Source organism: Portunus trituberculatus, chromosome 18 (genome assembly GCF_017591435.1).
Source record: "Portunus trituberculatus isolate SZX2019 chromosome 18, ASM1759143v1, whole genome shotgun sequence".
NCBI lineage: Eukaryota > Metazoa > Arthropoda > Malacostraca > Decapoda > Portunidae > Portunus > Portunus trituberculatus.
In genome coordinates, this window is record NC_059272.1 from 11,282,544 (window position 1) to 11,305,882 (window position 23,339).

The 23,339-nt window shown below is 37.6% G+C and overlaps 1 protein-coding gene across 2 annotated transcripts in view; it reads right to left on the reverse strand.

The window, feature by feature from the left end:
• LOC123505474 overlaps window positions 1–20,821 on the reverse strand; it is a 74,253-nt gene extending 53,432 nt beyond the window's left edge. For both annotated transcript variants that reach the window (XM_045256811.1, XM_045256812.1), the window contains exons 1-4: window positions 20,688–20,821; window positions 14,290–14,399; window positions 13,559–14,127; window positions 979–1,210 (exon numbers count right to left, since the gene is read on the reverse strand). In XM_045256811.1, the coding sequence (XP_045112746.1) occupies window positions 979–1,210; window positions 13,559–14,127; window positions 14,290–14,359 (871 nt within the window). In that variant the 5' untranslated portion in view covers window positions 14,360–14,399; window positions 20,688–20,821. The remainder of the gene's footprint in view (window positions 1–978; window positions 1,211–13,558; window positions 14,128–14,289; window positions 14,400–20,687) is intronic.
• Window positions 20,822–23,339: the final 2,518 nt, after the last annotated feature.

The window sequence follows — 23,339 nt, forward strand, 5'->3', positions numbered from 1 at the left end:
GTTTTAAAACAATAAGCTTCATATGGTTAACAGTAAGCCTGCCATAAGTGATACAATAAAGATGCAGTTAATATTCAGAAATTATCACTGTCAAACATGATCTCAGTGAGATTGTCTGTACACATCAAATGTTCTATCAAATGAAATGTGTAAAGGCGGGTTCAAACATGTCAATATGTGACAAATTGCACGAGTTTCTGACTAAATATCAGTGCCCAATGACTGGAAAACCAGTCGCAAAACAAGACCTACATGTTGGTCTTGTTCAGGCAATTTGCAACTTTGTTTACGTTGTGATGTCACGAAGAAAGGTTTGAAAATGTGGTGTCCACATATAGAGAAAATTATGTAGTTGGTGAGGGGAAAAGAGTATATCTAGGACTCTAAAAATTAATTAAAAAGCAAAAAAGGCTAATGCAAATTGATGTTCAATGAGATCACTGCCACTCTGCAAGAACTGTTTCCCTCTATGCAGGTTGTTGTTGGAGGTGAGGATTGAATAAGTGTGATGATTTAATTTGATTGTTACCGGGTGAAGATATTTTTTTGGGTAGTTGTTTGTTTTCATTCACTTCCCATCAACCAGCCGATACTTCCCATTCACTACGTGTGAACATGTTCCGACTTGAAGGGCTCTGTTGATACTTCTAGTGACTTGCAATTTCAGTTGCATATTGACACGTGTGAACCCGCCTTAAGTTTCAGCTCAAAAGAAAAGATTGAAGTGGGTGTCTAGCAAAATGTCAGCAAATGTTCTAGATATTCTGCACTGGATGTGTGGCAATGCAATAACAATCATAATCACTAGCAAAATTCCCTTAATCTAGTTACAATATAAAGTATCAATTATTTTATAAGGAAAACAAATTTTCACAATATTGGGTGATATACACAAACTTACAGATAAACATGTGGCTCCCACTAAATGAACAGTTAATCAACCAATTATTGAAAATTAAAATATGAAAATTTACTTACCTAGAAGACCCATCTTTATAGAAGACATGTAAGAATGAAAGTGACTGCACAATTTCCCAAAGCTGCTATAATTCATCAGATGAAAAAGTAAAACAACAACTTCTGGTAACAGCAGTGCAGTTCTTGGTGAAATCAAATCATACAGACAGCCAATCATAAACCAAACAGCTACTTGCAAAGCTACAGGGTGCAAGGGCAGCAAGTGATTGACTGGAGTCACAGATTCTATTCTCTGTGGAAGACAAGGAGGCAAAGTGGTCATCAGTGTGCTTACTTACCTAGTTGCATTTACCTACATATTCATGAAAAAAAAAAAAAAAAACAGTTCTGTCTCCATATCTACTGGTATCCAACTTATTCTTGGTTATATTATTTTTATGGTCCACTCTCTCATCTAAATTATTCCAGTTTTATGCTTCTATAGAGGAAAATGTGCTTCTTATCTTAATTCGCATATCTCTTAGAAGCAGTCCTCTTCAGTTTTCTTATGTATCCCTTTGAGTCCACTTCATTCTATATGCACAGGTCTTCTCTATCAAGCTGTTCCACTCCCTGAATCATTAAACATTGCAGCTAAATTTCTTTTCTCTCTTTTTATTTCCAAGATTGGGAGCTCCAAATTAAACAATTTCTATCCATATGATATAGAATATCTTTCACACAAGTAACATTTTGGCTGATATTCTTTGTACACTTTCATCTTACTTACATATTTTTCTCATATGATCACTACACTATTCCCACATATTCAAATTCTGGATATAATATTGAGGATATTACTTTATCATCTTCATCTAAATATATAAAAACATCATTAATATATAATATTGAGGATATTACTCTTCATCACCTTCATCTAAATATATAAAAACACCATTAATATGCTCTTTAATTTCTCATTGTTTACTGTGTTACTTTGTTTGGAACCAAATTATAACCTGTTTGAGAATATCATTTCCAGATCCTATACCTCTGTAATTTTGGAAATAATTTCAATCTCAATTCTAACTAAATTAATCATACATAACGTACACCTGCTAGTTTTGATAAAAATCAATCAGTTTTTGACAAAAGCACTAATCGTTCAGGCACCACCACTCGTATCTTTCTTCCAAGGGAACTTTTTGTTCCTAATAATCACATCTCCCTTTTTTTTGTGTGATGTCCTTTATCCACCTCATCTGGCTTCCTTGCAATCCTCTGATCTTTAGCATCTTTTTTAGTAGTATAGTCTTATGTGATACTTTATCAAAAGCTCTTCTTTTTCTTCAAAATCCTGATATATATATAGTCAATCCAGCTATCCCTTTCTTTCATAATGTCAATTATCATTGAGTATAAGCAAACTGCATTTGTTATCCATGATCATTTAAGTATGTATTTACCTAGTTGTAGTTTTACAGGGACTGGGCTTTATGCTCGTGTGGCCCCATCTTCATATCTACACTTATCCAATCTTACTATAAAAGTATGCACACTCGTTGCAGACACTACTACTTCATCCAAACTGTTCCACGTCTCAATACATCTCTGCGGGAAACTATATTTTTTAATATCTCTCAGACATCTTCCTTTTCTCAGCTTTTTACTATGCGATCTTGTGCTTCGGATGTCATATTCTTCTCTCAGGATCAGTTTCTCATTATCCACTTGGTCCATTCCGTTGATCAATTTATAAACTTGTATCAGGTCTCCTCTCTCCCTTCTTTGTTCCAGGGTTGGTAGATCCATAGCCTTTTGTCTCTCCTCATATGTCATCCCTTCAAATTCTGGAACCATTCTTGTAGCTATTTTTTGTAGCCTCTCCAATTTCCTTATGTGTTTCTTTTTATGAGGGGTCCACACTACTCCTGCATATTCCAATCTGGGTCTTATCATAGTACTTATCAATTTCTTCATCATTTCTTTGTCCAGGTAGTGAAATGCTACTCCAATATTCCTTAGCAAATTACATGTTTCTCTAAAAATTCTATCAATATGGCTTACTGGTTGATTGTTTTCTTCCATCGTCACTCCTAAGTCCTTTTCCTTTTTTACTTTCTCCAGTTCTACTCCATCTCCCATCTTATAGATTCCCACAGGTCGTCTTTCACTTTTTCCCATTTCCATGACATGGCTTTTATTCACATTGAATTCCATTTCCCACTTCTTACTCCATTCCCAGATCTTATTTAGGTCTTCTTGTGTGTGTGTGTGTGTGTGTGTGTGTGTGTGTGTGTGTGTGTGTGTGTGTGTGTGTGTGTGTGTGTGTGTGTGTGTGTGTGTGTGTGTGTGCGTGTGTGTGTGTGTATTTACCTAGTTGTATTAACCTAGTTGTAGTTTTACAGGGCCTAGGCTTTATGCTCATGTGGCCCTGTCTCCATATCTACACTTATCCAATTTTTCTTTAAAACTATGTACACTCTTTGCTGACACCACTTCCTCACTCAAACTGTTCCAAGTCTCAACACATCTTTGCGGGAAACAAAATTTTTTAACATCTCTCAGACATCTTCCCTTCCTCAGTTTCTTACTATGCAATCTTGTGCTTCGAATGTCATATTCTTCTCTCAGGATCAGTTTCTCATTATCCACTTGATCCATTCCGTTAATCAATTTATAAATTTGTATGAGATCCTCTCTCTCTCTTCTCTGTTCCAGGGTTGGTAGATCCATTGCTTTTAGTCTCTCCTCATATGCCATCCCTTTAAATTCTGGAACCATGTGTGTGTGTGTGTGTGTGTGTGTGTGTGTGTGTGTGTGTGTGTGTGTGTGTGTGTGTGTGTGTGTGTGTGTGTGTGTGTGTGTGTGTGTGTTTCACTGTTTGATCTGTTGCAGTCTCTGACAAGACAGCCAGATGTTACTCTACGGAACGAGCTCAGAGCTCATTATTTCAGATCTTTGGATAGGCCTGAGGCCTGTGTGTGTGTATTTACCTAGTTGTAGTTTTACAGGGCATGGGCTTTATGCTCGTGTGGCCCCGTCTCCATATCTACACTTATCCAATCTTACTTTAAAAGTATGCACACTCGTTGCAGACACTACTTCTTCATTTAAACTGTTCCACGTCTCAATACATCTCTGCGGGAAACTATATTTTTTAATATCTCTCAGACATCTTCCTTTTCTCAGCTTTTTACTATGCGATCTTGTGCTTCGGATGGATGTCATATTCTTCTCTCAGGATCAGTTTCTCATTATCCACTTGGTCCATTCCGTTGATCAATTTATAAACTTGTATCAGGTCTCCTCTCTCCCTTCTTTGTTCCAGGGTTGGTATATCCATAGCCTTTAGTCTCTCCTCATATGTCATCCCTTCAAATTCTGGAACCATTCTTGTAGCTATTTTTTTGTAGCCTCTCCAATTTCCTTATGTGTTTCTTTTTATGAGGGGTCCACACTACTCCTGCATATTCCAATCTGGGTCTTATTATAGTACTTATCAATTTCTTCATCATTTCTTTGTCCATGTAGTGAAATGCTACCTCAATATTCCTTAGCAAATTATATGTTTCTCTAAAAATTCTATCAATATGGCTTACTGGTTGATTATTTTCTTCCATCGTCACTCCTAAGTCATTTTCCTTTTTAACTTTCTCCAGTTCTACTCCATCTCCCATCTTATAGATTCCCACAGGTCGTCTTTCGCTCTTTCTCATTTCCATGACATGGCTTTTGTTCACATTGAATTCCATTTCCCACTTCTTACTCCATTCCCAGATCTTATTTAGGTCTTCTTGCAGTATTTCACAATTCTCCTTTTGCTTTATAACTCAGCACAGTTTCGTATCATCTGCAAACAGATTTATGTAGGTGTTCACTCCTGGGATGTCATTAATATAAATGAGGAAAAGTATTGGTGCCAATACTGACCCCTGTGGCACTCCGCTTTCTACTGCTCTCCACTTGGACTTCATATCTTTAACTACCGTCCTTATTTCTCTCCCCCTCAAATAACTTTTTATCCATCTCAATGTGTTTCCTTTTAAGCCACCCTTCTCCTCTAACTTCCATAGTAATCTTGCATGTGGCACTTTGTCAAACGCCTTTTTTTAAATCCAAATAAATACAGTCAACCCATCCCTCTCTCTCTTGTACTCTATCAACTATTCTAGAATAGAAACTCAATAAATTAGTTACACAAGACTGTCTTTTTCTAAAACCAAATTGGCTATTTGATATTAATTTGTTGTCTTCAAGGAATTCCGATCCATTGTTTCTTTATTATTCTTTCACACATCTTGCATATTACACTAGTTAGTGATACCGGTCTGTAATTTAAAGGTTCTTCCTTCCTTCCGCTCTTATATATGGGAACCACCTCAGCTCTTTTCCATTCTACTGGTACTGTTCCATTTTCTATTGAGCATTTTATGATGTATATAGGACTTGCTAGTTCTTCCCTACATTCTTTCAGTATTCTGCCTGAGACTTCATCTGGTCCCATTGCCTTGTCTTCATCCAGTTCCTTCATTAACTCTTTTATTTCAAGCTTGGTTACTTTAATCTCTTTCATATAGATTGTCTCTCTATTACTCTGTGGCCTCTCAAATTTGGATTCCTTAGTAAAGACCTCCTGGAATTTTTTATTTTATAGTTCTGTCATACTTTTTGGGTCTTCCACCATCCCCGTTCTCTCCTTTTAACCTTTCTATTGTTTCTTTTTGCCTAATTTTTCCATTTATGAATCTATAGAACAATTTTGGTTGCTCCTTACATTTTTCGACAATGTCTTTTTCGAAGTTCTTTTCCTCTTCCTTTCTTACCTTAACATATTCATTTCTCGCTGCTTTGAGTTTTCCTTATTTGCTGGATGTCTATTTCTCCTCCACCTTTTCCATGCTCCATCTCTTTTCTCCTTTGCCCTAGCACACCTTGCATTAAACCAATCTTTTTTTCCTTGTGTGTGTGTGTGTGTGTGTGTGTGTGTGTGTGTGTGTGTGTGTGTGTGTGTGTGTGTGTGTGTGTGTGTGTGTGTAATTTTTCACTGTTTGATCTGCTGCAGTCTCTGACGAGACAGCCAGACGTTACCCTACGGAACGAGCTCAGAGCTCATTATTTCCGATCTTTCGGATAGGCCTGAGACCAGGCACACACACACACCAGGACAACAAGGTCACAACTCCTCGATTTACATCCTGTACCTACTCACTGCTAGGTGAACAGGGGCTACGTGAAAGGAGACACACCCAAATATCTCCACCCGGCTGAATCGAACGGTCATCTGGCTTGTGAAGCCAGCGCTCTAACCACTGAGCTACCGTGCAGTGTGTGTGTGTGTGTGTGTGTGTGTGTGTGTGTGTGTGTGTGTGTGTGTGTGTGTGTGTGTGTGTGTGTGTGTGTATTTACCTATTTGTGTATTACAGGGCCCGAGCTAAGCTCTCTGTGTCCTGTCTCCTTGTCCATTCCTGTCATATCTCTCTTTCATCTGATTGACACACACCGCATCAACGACATCACTGCTCAGTTTATTCCACTTATCAATGCTACGATGCGGGAAACTGTATTTTCTCACGTCATTTAGACAGATGTCTTTTATTAGCTTTTTCCATGTCCTCGGAGATGATTACTTGTGGTCACCTTTATCAACTCTCTGTCCAGTATGTCAATCTTGTTCACCAATTTATACATAGTTATCATGTCTCCTCTTGTTCTTCTCTCTTCTAATGTGGTCAGCCCCAGCTTCCTCAGTCTTTCCTCATAGTCTAACTCCCTGAGTCCTGGTACCATCCTTGTTGCCAGCCTCTGTACCCTTTCTACCTTCTTCACATTTTTCTTCATATGCGGTGACCAGACACAAGCTGCATATTCTAACTGGGATCTTATTAAGGTACATAATATCTTCATCATTCTTTCATCTAGGTAGTGGAATGCAAGGCCAATATTTTGAAGCATGTTATATGTTTTCCAAAAAATCTTGTTAATGTGTTTCTCAGGTGACAAAGTGTTTTGCACGGTTACTCCTAAGTCTTTCTCCTCATTGGTCTCTAATTTTCTCATCACCCAGCCTGTAATCCCAGTTTGGTCTGTACCTACTTCTTCCAATTTTCATAACATGGGTCTTGTCTATATTAAATTCCATCTGCCACTCCTTACTCCACTCATATATTTTATCAAGATCTTCCTGTAACTTGTTACAATCTTCCACATTCCTTACTCTCCTCATAATTTTAGTATCGTCCACAAACATGTTCATATAACTGTCAATTCCTACTGGCATATCATTAACATAAATCAAAAACATGATGGGACCAAGCACTGACCCTTGTGGAACTCCACTGGTTACCTTCTTCCACTCGGACTTCCTTCCTCTCACCACTGTCCTCATTTCTCTTCCCATTAAGTAATTTTCCATCCGTTTTGCTAGTTTATCATTTACTCCTCCAATCTTCTTTAGTTTCCACATCAGTCTATTGTGTGGTACTTTATCAAAGGCCTTCCTTAAGTCCATGTAGATAGCATCCACCCATCCCTATCTATGTTGTAGTATGTCAGTCACTCTTGAATAAAAACATAATAAATTGGATCCGCACGATCTTCCTTTTCTGAAACCAAACTGTCTTTCACTCAGAATGTTTTCACTTTCTAGATACTCACTCCACTTAGCTTTAATTACTTCTTCACATACCTTGCACAATATACTAGTCAACGATACTGGTCTATAATTTAGCGGTTCCATTCTACTACCATTCTTATATATAGGCACAATGTCAGCTCTTTTCCACTCTTTCGGGACTAATCCTGTTCCTATGAAGGTTTCCACAATATCAAATACGGGGTTCAACAATTGATCCTTACATTCATTTAGCAACCTCCCAGATATGCCATCAGGCCCCATTGATTTATTAATATCCAGATTGCTTATAATTTTCCTTACATCTTCCTTAGTAACCATGATGTCCTGCATTTGTTTTATTTTTGTAGGTCTTCCTCCCATAAAATGCTCCTCCTTTGTAAACACTTTGCAAAGGTTGTCGTTCAAAATTTCAGCTATATCTCCAGCATCCTCATATACTTCTTCCCCATTTTTTACCTTTACTATTGCCTCCCTTATATTTAGTTTTCCATTTATGAATTTGTAAAACATTTTTGGGTCACTATCACAGTTTTCCACCACCCTCTGTTCATATTCCTTCTGTGCTGTTCTCCTTACTTCAACATATCTATTCCTTGCTGTTTTGTAAACTTCTCTTGATAATACATCACTGTTTTTCTAAAGTTTCTTCCATGCCTTTTCTTTGTTCTTTTTTGTTTCTTCACAATTTCTATTAAACCACTGTTTATTATTTAAAGTCCTCTTTCTGTAATATGGCACAAACTTTTTCACAGCAGAGTTATACAAATCCATAAATTTATCGTATTTCAATTGCATATCCCTTTCCTGGTATACCACGGACCAGTCAATTTCATTAAAGAACTCCCTTATATGGTTATAATTTGCCCTAATATAATTAAATTTTTCCTCCCTGCGTTCCACAATCTTATTCGTGCTTAATTCCGTATCCAGCTCAAAGCTTAGGACATCATGATCGCTTCTCCCCAAGGGACATTTATGTTCAATTTCCTCTTTTAGAGAGATGCCCCTGGTAAATACCAACTCCAACCTTGCTGCAACATCTTGTCCCTTGCACCTTGTGGGTGATCTCACCCACTGTGTCATCAAGTTCTTTGTTGCTACCTTTAACAATTCCTCTGCCCACTCACCACCGTTCACCACTTCGTAGTCTTCACACACTATTTCTTTACAATTAAAGTTTCCGACTATCATCACTCTATCCTTTCTGATGAGTTCTTGCTTCATTCTGTCTAGAGTATTTCTCATCACCATTTGGTACTGTTCATATTTCCAAGCATTGGTTCTGGGTGGTATGTATACTGTTATAATATTAATGTCCCTCTTGCCATCTGTTATAAGCATACTTATTACTTCCTCATTTCTCTTACTATAGTTCACCTTCACTATCAGATCTTCCTTAGTAAGTGTGTGTGTGTAATTCACCACGGTCGCCTGCTGGTTACCCAGCCAGTCTTCCCCATTACGGAGCGAGCTCAGAGCTCATAGACCTATCTTTGGGTAGGACTGAAACCACAACACATTCCACACACCGGGAAAGCGAGGCCACAACCCCTCGAGTTACATCCTGTACCTATTTACTGCTAGGTGAACAGGGGCTACACTTTAAGAGGCTTGCCCAGGCTTGCCCATTTGTGTGTGTGTGTGTGTGTGTGTGTGTGTGTGTGTGTGTGTGTGTGTGTGTGTGTGTGTGTGTGTGTGTGTGTGTATTTACCTAGTTGTAGTTTTACAGGGCCTGGGCTCTATGCTCGTGTGGTCCCGTCTCCATATCTACACTTATCCAATTTTTCTTTAAAACTTTGCACACTCGTTGCTGACACCACTTCCTCACTCAAACTGTTCCAAGTCTCAACACATCTTTGCGGAAACTAAATTTTTAACATCTCTCAGACATCGTCCCTTCCTTAGTTTCTTACTATGCGATCTTGTGCTTCTAAAGTCATATTCTTCTCTCAGGATCAGTTTCTCATTATCCACTTCATCCATTCCATTAATCAATTTATAAACTTGTATCAGATCCCCTCTCTCTCTTCTCTGCTCCAAGGTTGGTAGATCCATTGCCTTTAGTCTCTCCTCATATGCCATCCCTTTAAATTCTGGAACCATTCTTGTAGCCATTTTTTGTAGTCTCTCTAATTTTCTTATGTGTTTTTTTTATGGGGAGTCCACACAACTTCTGCATATTCCAATCTAGGTCTTATTTTAGTACTTATCAATTTCTTCATCATTTCCTTGTCCATATAGTGAAATGCTACTCTAATATTCCTTAGCAAATTATACGTCTCTCTGAAAATTCTATCAATATGGCTTACCGGTTGATTATTTTCTTCCATTGTCACTCCCAAGTCCTTTTCCTTTTTTACTTTTTCTAGTTCTACTCCATCTCCCATCTTATAGATTCCCACTGGTCGTCTTTCACTTTTTCCCATTTCCATGACATGGCTTTTGTCCACATTGAATTCCATCTCCCATTTTTTGCTCCATTTCCAGATCTTGTTTAAGTCTTCCTGTAGTATTTCACAATCCTCTTTTGTTTAATGACTCTGCACAGTTTCGCATCGTCCGCAAACAGATTTATGTAGCTGTTCACTCCCTCTGGCATGTCATTTACATATACGAGAAAAAGTATTGGTGCCAATACTGACCCCTGTGGCACTCCGCTGTCTACTGTTCTCCACTTGGACTTCATATCTTTAACTATCGTCCTTATTTCTCTCCCCCTTAAGTAATTCTTCATCCATCTCAATGTGCTTCCTTTTAAGCCACCCTTCTCCTCTAACTTCCATAGTAATCTTTCATGTGGCACTTTATCAAAAGCCTTTTTTAGATCTAAATAAATACAGTCAACCCATCCTCTCTCTCTTGTACTTTATCAACTATTCTAGAGTAGAAACTCAATAAATTTGTCACACATGACCGACCTTTTCTAAAACCAAATTGGCTATTTGATAATATTTTGTTGTCTTCAAGAAACTCAATCCATTGCTTCTTTATTACTTTTTCACACATCTTGCATATTACACTAGTTAGTGATACCGGTCTGTAATTTAAAGGTTCTTCCTTCCTTCCGCTCTTATATATGGGAACCACCTCAGCTCTTTTCCACTCCACTGGCACTGTTCCATTTTCTATTGAGCATTTTATGATGTTGTATATTGGACTTGCTAGTTCTTCCCTACATTCTTTCAGTATTCTGCCTGAGACTTCATCCGTCCCATTGCCTTTTCCTCATCCAATTCCGTCATCAACTTTTTATTTCAAGCTTGGTTACTTTAATCTCTTTCATATAGACAGTCTCTCTATTACCCTGTGGTCTTTCAAATTTGGATTCCTTAGTAAAGACCTCATGAAATTTACTATTTAACAGTTCTGCCATACTTTTGGGTCTTCCACCATTCCGTTTTCTCCTTTTAACCTTTCTATTGTTTCTTTTTGTCTTATTTTTCCATTTATGAATCTGTAGAACAATTTTGGTTGTTCCTTACATTTTTCGACAATGTCCTTTTCATAGTTCTTTCTTCTTCCTTTCTCACCTTAGCATATTCATTTCTTGCTGTTTTGAAGTTTTCCTTATTTTCTGGATTTCTGTTTCTTCTCCACCTTTTCCATGCTCCATCTCGTTTCTCCTTTGCCCTAGCACATCTTGCATTAAACCAATCTTTCTTTCCTTCTTCTTTAGGTCTATATTTCGGAACATATTCCTGACCCCAGTTTTGTATATTTCCAAAAATAAGTTATATTTCTCTTGAACCATTAATGAGTTTTCCATCTCCTCCCAGTTTACGTTTTTAAAATAGTTCTTGAGATTCTCAATATCAGCCTTTCTGTAATTTAATTGGTCTCCTTTGTATGATTCATCTCTATCTTCCTTTCCTTCTTCTATATCCATTTCTAATATTACATGGTCACTCTTTCCCAATGGGCACTTGTATCTTATATCATCGTTAATTGGTATATCCCTTGTAAAAACTAGGTCTAATCTTGCCGGCTCATCGTTTCCTCTGAATCTTGTGTTTTCCTTTACTCTTTGGACCATCAAATTATCTATCATTAGGTTCAGGAATCTATCTCCCCAGGCATCTTCCCCCATACCACTTTCATAATTTTCCCAGTCTACCTCCTTACAGTTGAAATTTCCTACCAATATCACTTTTCTCCTTTCCTTAATATTCTTGGTTAGTCCATGAGTTTGTTTTTGGTGGCACATATGTTCCAATGATTGTTAACTCCTTTTTGTTAATATGCATCTTAACATACAGTATTTCTGATTTTCCTTCCCCAAACTCCACTTGATTTACCACTATCTCCTTCCTTAACATCATCATGACTCCTCCTCCTCCTTTACCCACTCTGTCTCTCCTCCATATATTATACCTTTTATCTATGTCTATTTTTATTGCCTCATTTAACTTTGTTTCCACCAGGCATACAATATCTGGTTCTTCTTTCTTTATGTAATCTCTTAATTCTAATTTACTAGATAAAATCCCATCTATGTTTGTATACATCATTTTTAATCTCTTGTTCTTATCATTTTTAGTTAAACTTGCTCCATTCTTTTCTCTTCTTTCTCTTTTATATACCATTTCCTTATCCTGTCTCCTATAATTCTCCAAAAATGCCTTCTTCTCCTCCTCTGACCTTTCATTATTTTTTCTCTTGCTTCTGCCACCAGTTCATTGTGTCTCTTCCTTTCCTCCTCGTTTCTATTTTTCTTTATATATATATCTTTGCAACCTTCTGTTTCTCTGAGTTTTGTTTTTCTATATAGTACTTCTTCTGCTGCTGCTTGTGATTTTAGTAATATCTTAATTGGTCTCACTGTTCCTTCTTGATATGGTCCCATTCTATGGATTTCTTCTACTTCCTCTTCTAAGTTCTGTCTATCCTCGTCATTCAGATGTTTTAGTAGGTCTTTTACTGATTTCATTTCGTCTTTTTCCCTTCTTGGTCTATATTTAACATTTTTTTCTTTCAGTCCAAAAATAATTACACTCTTCTTTTTTTCCGCAATTTCTCTTACTAAATTTTCTTTTTTCTTGAGGACTCCTATCATTTTGCTTGTCATATTTTCATCTCTTTCTTTTAACTGTTCTTGAAATACTTCTTGAAATGATTCCTTGTCTTTCTTATCTTGGATTCTCCATGCTTATACTTTTTTTAATCACATCTTGTACTCTTTTTTCTTCTTTGTTAACTAGATCTTTTAGCTTCTCTTTTTCTTTCTCGGCTTTACCGAGTCCTTCTTCCATCAATTTCTTCCATCAATTTCTTATTCTTCATTTTCGGTTCTTCTTGTCACATACCTGCATTTAGATGGAATATCTTTCTCACTCATTATTATTTAACACTGTATTCATGAAAAAAAATGAGTCCACACTTTTCGCCCAGGCCACTGTAAACCCAAACAAAGGTAGTGAAGATCAGCTGATTCTCGGGAGCGACGGTATTGCGTCCTTCCTCTACCGCGTCTCGTGTGTGTGTGTGTGTGTATTTACCTAGCTGTAGTTTTACAGGGCCTAGGCTTTATGCTCGGTGTGTGTGTGTGTGTGTGTGTGTGTGTGTGTGTGTGTGTGTGTGTGTGTGTGTGTGTGTGTGTGTGTGTGTGTGTGTGTGTGTGTGTGTGTGTGTGTCTTTAATATACACATATAGATATAAGGGATTACACTAAACTACATGGATTCTTACATCTATTAAAAAAAATATATATAATAATTAAAAATACTATAATATTTTGGTACAGTACTATACAAACATATAACATAATAGATTCATACCGTTTAAACCAGGTGGCTGCCATATGACAGTTGAATGGTTACTTGAAAGACAATAACTGATTGGCTGTGTGAACCCAAGGTATTTCTGAACATTACTGAAAGGAGGTTATGGAGCTGTGCTAATTTCTTACATAAATGTACTTATCTATACCATTTCCAGTCTATTAGGGTAAATTGCATTATATAACAAAAAAAAAAAAAAAAAAAAAAGAAAGAAAGAAAGAAAAATTCTGAAATAAGTGTAACATACCTCGAGTTCAGCTTTCATTGATGCTGATGATGCGCAGGATACAATGATGTAGAGATGAACCACCAACTCTGATGTAAAGCTAGAATTTACATATGCCATCTTTGCTTTATTTAAAAAGTGTGCTTCCATCACATTTAAGCTCTCTGTAACTAGACTTCCTGTGTGCCTCATCAAGCTTCCATTGGCAGCAGCACTTGTTCTAATGAGAGGTGTGGCAGCTCGAGTTCTTTCTGTTGCTACATTATTCACCCATTTTACAGTGTCTAAGTTTACACTTTCATTTGATCCTCTTTCAGCCTCTTCTACAACTGAATCTAAGACTGTTATAGACTCTGAATCAGCAGATACTGAATGTCTGCCCATGATGGAAATGTTACTGGACACTGACCACTTTGAGCTATTAGAAGATATTGCTGAGTCTGGTGACCTGTCCCTAGTTGGTGAGGATGTATTACTGACATCCTTCACATAATCAGGAACATATCCATTTTCCTTTTTATGGGTAGGTGTATGCTGTATTTCTATTTCTTGGTTTTCCATGAGAGCTTGGCTTCTTGTCCTAGGGGGAGCTACAAGAATATATTATGACTTTTTTTTCTATAGAATAAAGAGAATAGTAATAATATAATGCAAGAAATTAATTCATAAATAAATAGATAAATATATAAAAACACAGTCTTTGGCATCAAAAGAAATACGATCAATATTTCTGTTCCAAAGCAAATACCTACCTCGTATAACACAGTGTCTTGCTCCCGAGGTCCCCTCATGGCGAGGTCCTCTTCTGGAGCCTCGAGCCATTACAAATTTCCTGTAGTCACTACATTAGAAAAATGAGCACCTGTAATTTGAGATGGAAAAAAAAATTCACTGCATGAGTATATACTATTCAGATATAAATGTATCTATATTTGAAAAAAATATTAAAAGCTTCAATTAATTTTTCATTCACATTTGCAAATGGGCCACCAACAAAAACTTCACTAAAAATGTCAAAATTACTATCTAAGGTGTAAAAGGTGGAAGAGATTTTTTGAGACTATTTTAGTGAAAAATAGACCTATCATTTTCATCAGTATAACAGCCATATTCTGAAGCATATTCTTTCTCTTTGAAAGGGAAAGCTGCTTAGTGATCTGCATTCAGCTGTATATTGAAACTTCGCTTTTCCTTTCCCTTCCTATAGCTTTGTCTTTGGTAGATCTGCTCCCTCTGCAACATCATTGGTGTGAAGTTATGATTTTTCTATATTCTTTTTTGTAGTGATACAGTTTAAGTGTACCATGTGAAATGTTAAAGCAGAAAAAAAAAAAAAAAAAAAAAAAAAAAAATAAATAAATAAATATATATATATATATATATATATATATATATATATATATATATATATATATATATATATATATATATATATATATATATAAAGCACTGACAAGGGCCATGGAGTTTGAGACATTTTTTATGCACCAACAGTAAGGCACTGGTAACTGTCCCCACTACTGCTGCAACCTCTGTTTCTGCCAAGCATAAACTTAGCAGACAATCCTAAAGAAGATGAGGATTGTCATTCCTGGCAGGTTCAGAGGAGCTTGTTGGAGCTTGTTGGAAGTGTGCAAACTGGGTCACCACACATAAAGAATGTGGTAATAGTGGTAATAGTGAACAGTGGCAAGGCACAAATAGAGCTGAATGCCCTGCAATGAAGAGCCTGGTGGAAGGATTACACTGGAAGTGACAATAGTGATGCGGAATAGTCGGGTCAGATTGTTGGAGTTGTTGTTAGACAGGACACTGCACTTAACCCTCTGCTATCACACCTTTTGTTATCGCATTTCATTGCTATCATGCATACTTAAAGAGCTGCACATACATGTCTATATTGTGCAGGAAATTACTGCTAATGTGCACCGGTCATTCAAAAATTCCCAGGTCATGACATCACATGATAGTTGAGATTCTCTATATACTTTTATTGAGAAATAGTTCTTCACACATTTTGCCATTCTACCCATCCACCTTAGCTCTTAATTGTCCACAATGAGGTACTGTATTTGACAGCATATGGGACACACTTTTACGTACTCTAACTGCATAGATCATTATTTTATTCCTGGTATTATCATCATTACAGTATGATCAGTTTAAAAACTAATTATCATAAAAATGAAAGCAATCTAACCTGTGAGGCTGTGACGCATGTTTATAAATGTCAGCTGACCAGCGCTCAGACTTAATGCCATCTAGCAGTGAGAGGTAACAGCAAATTCATGATCATAAATAAACACATCAACGCCCTCAGCATTATGGCAGCAAAGGGGAAAAGATCAATGTACACAATCTCCAACAAACTACAAGAGGTAGACTATGCCAAGGAGCATAGTAATAGAGCAGTAGCAAGAGATTTAAGGCCACCACCTATGGAAAATAATTATAAGTATCTGGCAACCGCAAGACTAACTGAAGAGCACAAGGAAAGGTAAATGTTTTCTGCTTGTGTAATGTGCTGTTAGATTGTTTTCAACAGTACATGCTTAAACACACTAAAAACTTTCTTTTCCCGAATTTCACTTTTTGAAATGGATGTGTGTCTTATATACTAGTGTGTCCTTTATGGTGAAAAAATTTTTATAGTGTATTATTTAATTTTCATACTATTATATGGCATAAAAATTGAGAAAAAAGTTACAAAGAAATGACAGCTTAGAGGTCCTAGTGTCAATTTGAATTGATATAGGTTCTTCACTTCAGCTATAGCAATTTTGGTTATCACGAAGTGATAGATACACCAATTAGGCGTGATAACAAAGGTTTGAGTGAACTATGAAGTGCAGTGTTACACCAGTTGCCACCTGCTTTCCCAGCCATATGGAGCCATGTGGGAACATGATAGACTTATGGGTCTTAAGGGTAGAGAGGAAGGCAAACAGGCAGCTCTGAGCATCAGTCAATGCTGAGACACGAGGGAGGAAGGAGTCAGCTGCCAGACAAAGAGGAAGGCAGATGAGGAGCACAGCAGCAGTGAGACAAGTCTGGTGTCTGAAGGTATCTAGGCAGCAGCTGTGATGCCCTGGCAACAAGACCTTAGGTAAGGATGGACACAAACACAGGGTGACTAGAGTTTAGTACCTCGACATGAGACCTCCAGTACAAAGTACTATGTAGTCTAGACAGTGTCAGCCTAGAGCAAGACCATACAGGGTTGACATTGCAGCTGACTGTAGCATGCCAAATGTCACCTCTTACCATGAAAAATAGGTGGGAGCTAGGATAGTGTCTAATTGGTACACATTGGTCCATAAGGTACACACTTTGCATTTAAAAACTTCTTCACAGGATATGACAACACTTGAGCATTAAAATTTGGTCTCATTTTTAAGCTTAACCATTATGCCTTCATGTTAACAGGTATGAACAGTTAGGTTTGTTATGACCGAAGAGATGTAGCAACAAATATAAGTGAAGATGTAAAAAAAAAAAAAAAAAAAAAAAGCCTAAGGGTTGAAATTTTTTTTCATGTTAATGACTAATTTTCAAATTGAAAATCACAACTTCTTTCTATTTGTAGACTAATTTTGTCATGCAATGCATGAGAAAAATGCATAAGGACTGCTTAGAAACATAAAATAAAGGAAATAAAAGCTGGAGCTGTGTGCATACCTATTGGACTGATCCCAGATACCAAAGACCAATAGGTACACATTTTATCAAACTGTTACCAGAGAGTCCTAAGGCACACTGTATGACATTCTAAGGCATGTTATACACTAAATGTGGTGCCCTGCACATTATATTATAAATCAGAATCAGAATGTATTAACTCTCAAGTTACTCTGCTCCAGAAGGAGGCGTGTTTCTTTAATGTATATAGGCATTTTTATGCTGATTTTTTTTGTATGTACTCATTTATAACAAGATTATATCTTATGTTTAAGGTCACATCAAAAGTCATGTATATGTAACACATATGACAAAAAGAGAGATAAAAATAATGTCAAAATTTTATGTTCTCTTGAAAAAAAAATAAATAAATAATCCCCATTGTATGTAGATTTTGATTCTCAATGATACTTATCTATACTACAGCAATGAATGAAGTATATCAAAACATCTGACTTGTGATCTTTTTATGATTTCTGATTGGGACAGAAAAAACTTAGTGGTATTCAATGTCTTAAAAACTCAGTTCCTCCATCTATCAACTAAACACAATCTTCTAGATAACTATCCCCTCTTCTTCAATGACACTCAGCTGTCCTCACTCTTCTACACTGAATACCCTCGGTCTGTCCTTTACAGTGGCCACAAAAAAAAACTATACACAAAATATATGCAAGAAAAATCTATGTACGTGACATAGTGTAATTTTTCGCTTGTGTATTCCTGGCAACTAAAAATAGGGTGGAGCTACCGATGATGTGGTGGTGTCAAGCCAGGCTCACACTACTGTACATCTCGATAGGAACCCAGCCTTCAGTGAGCTCCGTGAAAGATTACGTTAAGTATGCTGCTCCTTAAAACCACTTTTTATTACTTTCTCACCAACTTTAGCACCCTTTAACTCACTTTACAGTGTTCATGATGGGGCGTACCAAGCTTAGTATGGAAGAGAAGACTAGGGCCCTTATCTTATCATAGATTTACAACAAAAACTATATATAACATTTATATATAACATTAGAATTTAGTGACATGTCTGTAAATAGAACTATTTTAACAAGCAAGCAATACAATCATATGGGTTAATTATGAATATGAACCAAGAGGCCAAAAGGATCAAAACTCCTAATCAGAATGTTACAATAATGATAAGCTTTGATATGCAATTTCAATCAATACTATCTACCTTGATCCTCCGTAACATACTGGACACCATAAGATAAACTAACCTAATCCAACCAGGAAGCCCCCTTACAAGACACTCCACCCAATAAGATAAACTAACCTAACCTAATACTTTGTAATTTCTTAACTGGCCCCTGGAACCCCTATATGGTAAAAGTATCATTAATTACTAATAGGATGTAATGGGGCTAGAAATGTTCAAAGAGCGAGATATAGTTCCTGTGAAACATTACAGTTACGGTATGCATAATGTATTTGTTGAAAGAGCAATACAGCTGGTAAGATTACTGACCATGGGCAGATCTAAGGGGTGGCTACATGGGCTCAAGCCCCTAATGTTTTCCCAAGAGATTCAGATCTGATCTGGGATCTGAGAAAAAGAGTAGTCTGAGTGTAATAAGCAGTACTGGAGTTTACCAGAGAGAGGCAGCATGAGTGGGAAAGTAACTTACATAGCTGCCTGCAGGGTTGCCAGACTGATTTTGCTGATTGTACCAGATCACATGAAGAAAATGTACCAAGTCTTAACTACAGCTTTAGTTTATAATCAGCCTGAATCTCTTCTTTGTTTTATATTTTCTTCTTTCAGTGGATGTGAAGCTAATTATATTCATGATATAAGACAGTGACTTCAACAAGGCTGCTGCTGGTAAGACATTTGCATCATTAAAGGATCTGAATTCTGAAGTCTTCTCCATGTCTTTTGTCCGCTTTGAATTGGTGGTAAGTTGAAATAAAAAAAAATTGGGTATAATTCTAGTTTATGCCCATACTCTCCCCTACCCCCACCAACAAGCTTGGGGACAGGTGGGAATGCGGGATTTTGGGTAGGGAACATGAGGTGCGTCGGAAATACGTATTTTTTGCATAATGGGGAAAAAAAATCCCCTTAAAAAGTCTACAGAATTTTCACTACAAGTTTCCTTAGGTTTGCATTATGTAAGGTTAGGTTTAGGTTACTGTAGGTTTACATTAGGTTAGGTTAGCATCCTTGCTGAAATTTACTCAAAATTTATAGAATTTATACAAATTAGTTAATTTACGAAAGTTGTAGTGCTTTCTGTAGAGTTTAGGATAGCCATTTTTTTTCCCCCCAGTTACGCAAAAAATATATACATATTTCCGACGCATTTCATGTTCCCCACCCGAAACTCTGCATTCCCACCAGTCCCCAAGCTTGTTGGGGGGTGGAGGGAGGAGTATGGGCAGAAACTAGAATTTTTGGTGTGCGTGGCAGCAAAAAAAAAAAAAATAAATAAATAAATAAATAAATAAAATAATAATAAATAAATAAATAAATAAAATAATAAATAAATAAATAAATAAAATAATAAATAAATAAATAAATAAATAAAATAAATAAATAAATAAATACAAAAAACATCAGCGTCTGCACCCTCGGGGCTAAGTCCTGGATCGCCTAGAATCCTAGATTATGTTATGAGATTGCATATCATTATCAGAAAGAGCTTAAAGAAGGTCAAGAACTTTTGCATGTTAAAATAAACATACATTTTCAGTTTATATTAAAAATATTGAACATTATTCCTATGCCTGAAAATTCTAAGGAAATTTCCCCCTAACTAAGATGGTGGGGTAGGCCTCGGCTCCTAGTGAAACCCCACTAAAGTACTTTGAATACAACCACAAATCTATACTAATCAAGGGGCTCCCTGGGCCCCACCCTTGGTGACATCACTATTCTAGCCTAATGTAACCTAACAACCAATCAGAAATCCCTCTTAGATAGCACATCTACCAGACTTTGAGAACTTTTATGGGACACATTAAGATCGTCCCTCAAATAAAACCACATGAAAACTATTGTATATAAAGTAATTCAACGCTAAATGTGAGTAATTTACTGCTTCGTTAAGAGATGCTATTGGTAAGGCTATATTATACTATATTCCATCAATACTTCAAATTCAACGACAATCTATACAATTTGATTGTTTTCCTTCTAATATGCCGGTCTGCATATATACATGTATACCAAGTATACTGCACAATAATAAAATAAACTTTTAATCTGAATCCAAATATAGCGTACAACCCTCCATTTCTCCTAATGGTGCTTAACCACACAATATGTGGTGGTTAGAGTATCAGCAATGAGCATGTTTACCCAACCATAAACTACCAAAGTATACAGTAACAAGATTTTTTTACATATTATTCACATCATTACCTATGACATTCTTTTCTGATTTCATGTACAAATACCTACCTTTAACCGACTATGCACACTTCTCATTTAACAGCTATATGCCTTGATAAAACTTACTTTTTTCTTATGTGCCACCCGACAACACCGCGATGCCAGCTGATAGTAGCATGGCTGGCTGCTCACGGCTCACGCTCAGTTGCTGTGATGATACCGCGGAGCTACACCTGCGCTGCCTGGCAACACAACATAACTTCAAGAGGTATTTGGTCATACATATAGGGAAATGATTAACCCTTTAGAACAAAATTAATAGCATGAAAAACAAAATCAAATAATCAATTTACTGTGGTTGCAAATTCCGAATGGTATTTAATTCCTTTCCTCCAAAGTATGTAGAGCTGTCAGTGTCATCTTTTACCTACCGTACCCTTAGTTATGTTCTTTAAGCATTTACTATGTAGAAATTTTACAATAATGTATTTGTTAAGTACACACACACACACACACACACACACGCACACTAATAAGAGAGGAAGATTTAAACAAGATCTATGAATGGAGCAAGAAGTGGAAATTGGAGTTTAATGCCAAGAAATGCCACATAATGGAACTAGGAAAGAGTAAGAGAAGACCAATATGGAAGTATTTAATGGGAGAGGATCAAATAATGAAGACTAAAGAGGAAAAAGATCTTGGAGTGATCATAAAAGAAAATCTGAGCCCTGATAAACACATAAGCAAGATATTTGGACTATCATATAAGATGTTGACTAATATAAGAGTGGCATTTCATTACATGGATAAAGATATGATGATAAAAATCATCACAAGCATGATACGCCCAAGGTTGGAATATGCAGCAGTGGTATGGTCTCCGAACTCTAAAAAGGATGTAAGAAAATTTGAAAGGATACAGAAGATTGATTGATTGATAACTTTATTATTGTAGCAGAGCATACGACAAGGGAGGAGGTCGGGTCATGCCGATCACCCCCTAAACATGGGACAAAAAGGATTTAAGAGTGTGTCAGGAGGCGGAGGTGAAGCATGTCAGAAGATTGCTACAAAGATGGTGCCGGAATTAAAGGACCTCACATATGAAGAACGACTGAAGGTAATGGGACTGCCAACCTTACAAGATAGAAGAGAACGCGGGGACCTAATAACAATGTATAAGATAGTAAATGATATTGAAAAGATAGACAAAGAAGACGGAAGATGGAAGATGGAAGGACAAGAGGACATGAAAAGATCAGGATGAGGCACTGTGTATATAAGAATGAAAGAGTGGAGAAGACAGGAAGGGAATGGATGGTGTTGCTGCTAGGACTGTTGTAGAGATGAGTGAAAGGATGATGGAGGCTGTGAAGGAGTATCTGGAAAGAATGTGGCGAGCGAGGTGTAGGGATCATTAACGAAGAGAATGCTACTTTTTTTTTTCTTTCTTTTTCTGTTTTGTGTCTTATGTCCTCTACGAGTTTACAGGAACAGCCGATCCAAAGGCCTGGCTTTGGAAGCATCAAGATCAAGATCAAGTGTGAAGGATATTGGAAAAATACAGTTTTCCACACAGAACGGTGGAAAAATGGAATGTATTGGATAATGGAATTGTCACAGCACATAGTGTGCATAACTTTAAAGAAAAACTAGATAAATGGAGATATGGAGACAGGACACTATGAGCCCAGCTCGAACCCTGTACAATACAACTATAGGATTGATTGATAACTTTATTGTTGTAGCAGTGTATACAACAAGGGATGAGGTCGGGTCATGCCGACCACCCCTTAAACATGGGACAAATAGTATTTAAGAGTGCGTCAGGAGGCGGAGGTGAAGCACGTCCAGCCACACGTCTGGCTGGACGTCTCCCACACACCCAACCTGGGACAGCGATATCTGCTGGTGCACCCAAGCTAGCACCTCGGTCACAGCGGCGAGCTCGGCCTGCAGCCGGTCCATGTCATTAGAATCTAAAACCAGGTCCGCCTCTACAGAGGGGGACCCAGACCGAGGAGGCGTGCGGTCCGGCACAGACAGGGCCTGGGCCGGGGCTGGCGGGACGGTGACTGTACTGGGGCCGGTGGCTGGACTCTCCGGGGCCGAGAACTAACCGACACACCCTGGAGCTGGCTATCAGGGGCAGACTGGGGCGAAGGATGTACCGGGACACACACTGGCTGGGACCACGGGGTGGCTGGCGGACTCTGGGGCTTGTTATCTGGGGCAGGCTGGACCGTAGCAGAAACTGGTTAGGGCCGGGGACTGGCCGGTACACTCTAGGGCTGGTTCTTGCCGGTCTTATGTCCAGGGGGTGGGTGGGAATTAAGGTTCATCCTCCACCTTTGTTGTATTTCATTATAATGATGCAGCAATAAATGTATCAATCAATAATCCTAATTCTGCCATCAACAAAACCTTATGAATATATTGCAATATTGGTTAATGCAAATATTTAATTGATGCATCGATATTACGAGAGGATAGTAAATGCCTTCTATTTCGATGTATGTACATTCAATAGGCTGCCTATCTACACACACACGTCTATGAGCTCTGAGCTCGCTCTGTAAAGCTACAGTCTCATAGAGAACCCGGCAGAGCTCCGTCAGTGCTACAGATTGGACCGGGGTATTCCGGGATGTATGTCGTAGCGCTGCCTGGATGGTCCAGGAAGATCCGGGATGACGAGCTGGCAGTTTTTTATTGTCAAAAACCTCCGGGACGAACCGGCGTGTTCCGTGGCAGTGTGTGATCCGGGGTCAAACG